Source organism: Diadema antillarum, unplaced genomic scaffold (assembly GCF_040938485.1).
Source record: "Diadema antillarum isolate AM-2024a unplaced genomic scaffold, OU_Dant_1.0 seq00000382_RagTag, whole genome shotgun sequence".
NCBI lineage: Eukaryota > Metazoa > Echinodermata > Echinoidea > Diadematoida > Diadematidae > Diadema > Diadema antillarum.
In genome coordinates, this window is record NW_027271380.1 from 2,558,104 (window position 1) to 2,563,306 (window position 5,203).

Consider the following 5,203-nt stretch of genomic DNA (forward strand, 5'->3'; position numbering starts at 1 on the left):
ACATCTCATTCACCAATAGCGTCAGGTGTATCACAAGTTTGACTCTGCTGGGAGGTTTGTGTACTGTTTATAAGGTAAGTACAGTTGTGATTTGTTATGTCATACATCGAATTGTAATGTTATCACTGCTATCATATCATTTTAATTCACAGGAAATATCTTTTCGAATTTGGAAAAGTTTTAAGATCTACCAAAGATTTGCTTTCCGAAGGAAATGATATGACGACTTCAGTTTTTAGCGCAAAGGAAATGTACATGCCAAAAGCAGCGACTGCGAAATCCTTTAAACATTTACTCTACAGAGTAACATAGTGGACATTTTTCTGAAAACATCGCTATTTTGCATTCATGATAAAGCGATATTGATTGTGTAATCACGAATGTATAAACAAAATAAGCCTGATATACCTAAAAAATGACAAGAAACCGAATCAATTTTGATAGATTTTTTGAGGAAAATAAGAGTTAAATTTGCAGAGGCTTTCAGGAGAGTGATGAATAAATCTCACGAAAGCGTCTGCTAAAGATGCGGAAAACTGTTTGCTGGAGAAGTGAAAATGGAGGGGTTTTTCATTGTAATTATACACAAATTGTCCTAAAATGAAACAGATTGCAAAGTCTTTGTCTGTTAAAACTTTGTATTTTGAGAACATGATAAGAAGTATATACAGCTGGGGTGTATTTCTTGGCTTTTTTTACGTGTTTTACAGGGTTTTTTTTTTTATTCCTCTACATTATCCAGCCATCTTGAAGATGAGTTACCATATCTCGAAATTCGGTAAGTAACAAATCAACAAACATAGTCATTATGAAGATGTAATCGGTTTCCATGTTCATATCACAAGAATAGTTAAAGTAAACAAGATCAAACATCACACGCACAGTCTTAAAGTTTTGAATCACAAGATTAGAAAATTTAACACTTGTATTATCACAGTATATTGTTATTGCTGCTGCACTTGTCGTCGATATGAGACGATGTTGAAAAACACAATCATAACTACAGCAAAATGGTGAGGAGGATGGTGACCACTCGGGAGAGGAGCATACTAAATCAGAAAATTTCGCCTGCATTTTAATTTCGTGGATTTTGCGAGAGCCAAGAATCGCGAAATCAAAATGCGCAGCAAAGTTCTTGTCTACACCATATGCATTGAACAGAGGAATTCGCGAAAATTTCATGCCGCGAAAAAGGTCGTCGGCTCCATTTCGCGGAAAAAAAAAAACTCATGCCGCGAATATTTCTGATTTCTAGAGAAAATGACAGAAGAAAATTGGAGTCAGAGTGGTTACATAGTTTACAAGTGCGATATGTCAAGACTTGCACATAAGTGTGTACAGTTTTTATACAACAGGGTAAAGCGACTTTCACAAGATCACAATATTTGAGGACCATCAAGGATAGGTGCTGCGTGATCCTTCTCCTGTATACTGCAGCATTTCGTGCATGCTTCATCAAGTATTTTGGATAGAGTCAAGTTTCTTTTTTGTGACGTCGAAACAGCATGACATCCAACTGCGATAAAAAAAAAGAAAAGTGAACCATGCTGTTGCCTGGGAACTGCGTGGATTTCTTGTTTTGTCTTTTATTTTGCATGGGAGAACACGTTCGAGCTAACAGTCACTTGAGATTGTTTTTCATTCGTTCCAGCTCGACTGCAACATTTCGTCAGCTGACGACGAAACTCCGTGAGACGAAGCCAGTAGATGGCGGGATTCAAAACACCATTCAATGAGAGCAGCAACGTGGCACTTTGGACCAAGGGCGTAAACCACGTACCTTTCTTGTGCGGTGCGTAAAGGGAAAAAATCAGAACAACAAGCCACAAAGCCCAGCACACAAATGTAGACCCGATCACCATGGCGAATGTGATAAGCACTTTCTTCTGGTTCTTTATATGACGTGTAAGAGATAAATCGGAAAGGCCGATACCTCGAGATATCGAGGTAACTCTCATGTATATAGCAAAATAGCAGAAAGTGGTGATAGTGAGAGATACAAGGTTTACGATCGGTATTAATCCATATGAAGCTATGGTGCTGTCGACGTATCGAAACACTGAAGTGAAAGAAGTGATGACTACAAACCACATTGCCATACAAACTGCGATCAAGCGTTTAGCAGTCACCAGTCTCTGACTACCAAAAGTATCGATTCGGAGGACAATCAGACGATGCACAGCTATCGCCAGCGTACTTAAAAGTGATAGCATCCACGAGGAAGGTAAAAGCTCTATGGAAAATGGTGTGACCTGAAAAGGAAAGAAAAAGTGCATGTTTAGAAAAGGACAGAAAAGTAAAATGTTTAGGAGAAAAAAAAAGACGAGGGAAAGACATGAAAAGACTGAAAGCTTAAGAAGAAGAAAAAAATATTTTAGAAAGAAACAAACGTTGAAAATATATGGAAGCTAACATCAACATTGAAATGCTACTACACCAAACAAGATGTCCAATATTATAAATAACCGGTCTTTTAGAAAGGAGGTATCAGCGAAAATTTCAGAGGCAGCAAATTAGGGTAGAATTAACATTATCAGCAAAATGTGAAAAAAACACCAACAGAAATTGGTAAAATGATTCCAGTATAGATAACCAAGTTTAATGAGTCTGAATGTGTGGCTGTTTTATATCCATGACTATGGCGAACGGTTGCGATCTTAATTTTGGTCTTCCACAGCATATACTGCATTCTCTCTCCTCCTCCCCCACCTCATATTTTTTCTTTTTTTTTCTTTGTCGTCTGTTCAGCTGGTTCTATCCGCCAATTAGCAGGTTCATGGATGAAAGTTGCACTCTTTGATATTATATATAATTGTTCAGTGAGAAATACCTCTGTCAAAATTACAATTCCGATCTCTTGATGCTTTCTAATTCATTCATGATCAGTTGACAGTCATTGTCACATTCTTGGCTTTTCCCGGACCCCCCCCCCCAACAAGCAAACAGAAAAGAAAATCCTTTTCGAAAACAGAATCCATTATATTCTAGTTCATAAATGATTTCAGTAAGATGAAAAAGAGATTGGTCTTGGGGTTGCTAAGGATTTATTTTTCTGTTAGAAAACAAAGAGCAAATATTGAAAGTTCTTTGTATATTATATTATCTACAATTTTGCTCTGATTACTTTCTTGTGCATTACTTTCTTTGATCGTTTTTTAAAATCTCATCTGATTTAGTTGAAATCATAAATCGCGACAATTTCCCTACCGATTTAAACCCAATGAGACAGTTTATCAACCTTTGACTGTTGGGAAATTTACAGTAAAACTATATCGACTCTCGATTCACTTGAAATGAATGTTTTCAATAAAGTAAACTCGATCATTTTTAAGACTTTACCCTAGATTACAGTTTATCCTAACATACATACATGTATTGATAACATAAGTCACATCATATCCGGGAATATTCGAATTATCTACAAAAAAAAAAGTACATCTTTCCTTGCTAAATGCTTGTCATGTCATACTCAACCTTGGTTTTTCCTTTAATGAACAAAGGTATTTCTCGCTCCTTTTTGTTATTGTTGTTGTTATTGTTGTTATTGTTTTAAAGAAAAAGATTCCGAGTATCATCATAAGTTTTGATTTTTTTTTTTTTGCCGACTGTACAGCCCGTTGCTTTATGAAAATAAAAAGCTCATAAGGTTAAAGATTTACATGATTGCTTTTTAGGTCACTGCATAACATGATAACGCTCCTGTTATAATGGGCCTGAACGCTTGCAATCAGTAGATTAAACATTACAGAAAAAACAACAACATTTGAAACATTCAAACTGTGGATTCATATTGTGACTTGCTCACCCTTACTGACGACCTATAGCTACATACAGGTCAACCTATTCTTCACTTTTCCTCCTCCTTCATCTTATTTTCTCTGCCAAGTATTGTCTCATTTTACTTTTTTTCCGTGTTTCTCTTTCTGTTCTGCCTGTCCTTCGTTTATATGCTGAGAGCACCTGTAGTTACCATATTCTGCTAGCCACAAACTTTTCCCTTTCATCATAATCAAGATGAGTAGGATAGTAAATTAGTTTAAGTACACTGAAAACGCCACTGGTGATATAATCTTAGCCATGTTATCATAAAACAGTAGTCTTTATTTCACCACATATTTAGAATCCCATGCAGTTAGCAACAAAACTGATTGATGTACAGTGATGCCCTGATGCCAGTTGAATATCTACACTCAGCAAAAAAAAAAAAAAAGTAAACATCTTTTCATTTTATTAGAATATTTGGGTAAATATTGATGTCATATAGACCATGTTAAAAGTAACTTAATTGACTATCAACCTGGAAGATCATCAAAAACGGAAACGTTAAGCTTGAATGAGTACATGCGTTTCTAGGAAAAAGTGTTCACTCTTTTTTCCTCTTCTTTTTATGCTGAGCGGGTAAATAATAATTGTATATATATACTTGCATATGTATGCAAAATATGACATCAGACAAGTACAGTGTTTCAACAAATTTTGTACCACGGTAGATACCGGGTGTGAAATTATGTGCTAAGCTAATGAAGAAGAACACTTGATGCATTGTCAGAAGATGGTAATTTATACTTACCGTGTTCCACAAGAAATCGATGAGTGCAATAACATTGCACAAGGCCACAAGGAAATCAGCTAGAGCGAGACTGAAAGTGAAGATATTCTGAGATTTTCTGAGAGCGGGAATAGCTAGAATTGCACATAGCGTGACAAAATTCATGAATACCCCCACTGCGTGCACTGCCAGAGTTGTCCCGTGGACGATTATGTCCCGTAGCGGCAAAGAGGATGACGCCCAATTTTCGGTGTAGTTATAATCCATGATTCGAAATCAGAATTAATCACGTTGGGGGGAAAGAGCTAGCACTCTTTATTTGAACCCGTATAGTTGTGATGCTCTGCCCCCAGAAGTGTAGACGGTGCAATTTATATAGATATTAGATGCAAAGAGTTTTCCCATAATTCCATGACCGTCATGTCATTTTTCTTCTCGACCAGCGAGAAGGTTTAAGAATAAATATTGCATATCTCCATTAGCGCTCAGTTATTTTTTTTTCTCAACCAAGAATGAGATACTATTCCATCAATTAGGAACTCGATAGCGCCGCATACGACGATGATAGCACAGGCGTATCAATAGCTAGAGTATCCTGCGCCTTCATATTTCCTGTGTTAGTGCTTTCATGGTACAAAGTTGCACGGAAGGCCG

At 36.7% G+C, this 5,203-nt stretch overlaps 1 protein-coding gene across 1 annotated transcript; it reads right to left on the bottom strand.

The window, feature by feature from the left end:
- Window positions 1–1,586: 1,586 nt before the first annotated feature.
- LOC139731674 (uncharacterized) lies at window positions 1,587–4,816 on the bottom strand. The gene is made up of 3 exons (XM_071642563.1): window positions 4,571–4,816; window positions 2,010–2,252; window positions 1,587–1,784 (listed from the first exon to the last, which is right to left on the bottom strand). The coding sequence occupies exons 1-3, from the start codon at window positions 4,814–4,816 to the stop codon at window positions 1,587–1,589; spliced, it is 687 nt and encodes a 228-aa protein (XP_071498664.1).
- Between the last annotated feature and the right edge of the window lie 387 nt (window positions 4,817–5,203).

What these genes read in the sequence shown, in the direction of transcription:
- LOC139731674 (XM_071642563.1), bottom strand. Translation starts at nt 4,816, where the DNA reads ATGGATTATAACTACACCGAAAATTGGGCGTCATCCTCTTTGCCGCTA. An exon ending in TCGATTTCTTGTGGAACACG is followed by an intron (nt 2,253 to 4,570) that starts GTAAGTATAAAT and finishes TTTCCTTTTCAG; the next exon opens with GTCACACCATTTTCCATAGA. An exon ending in CATATGGATTAATACCGATC is followed by an intron (nt 1,785 to 2,009) that starts GTAAACCTTGTA and finishes GCACCGCACAAG; the next exon opens with AAAGGTACGTGGTTTACGCC.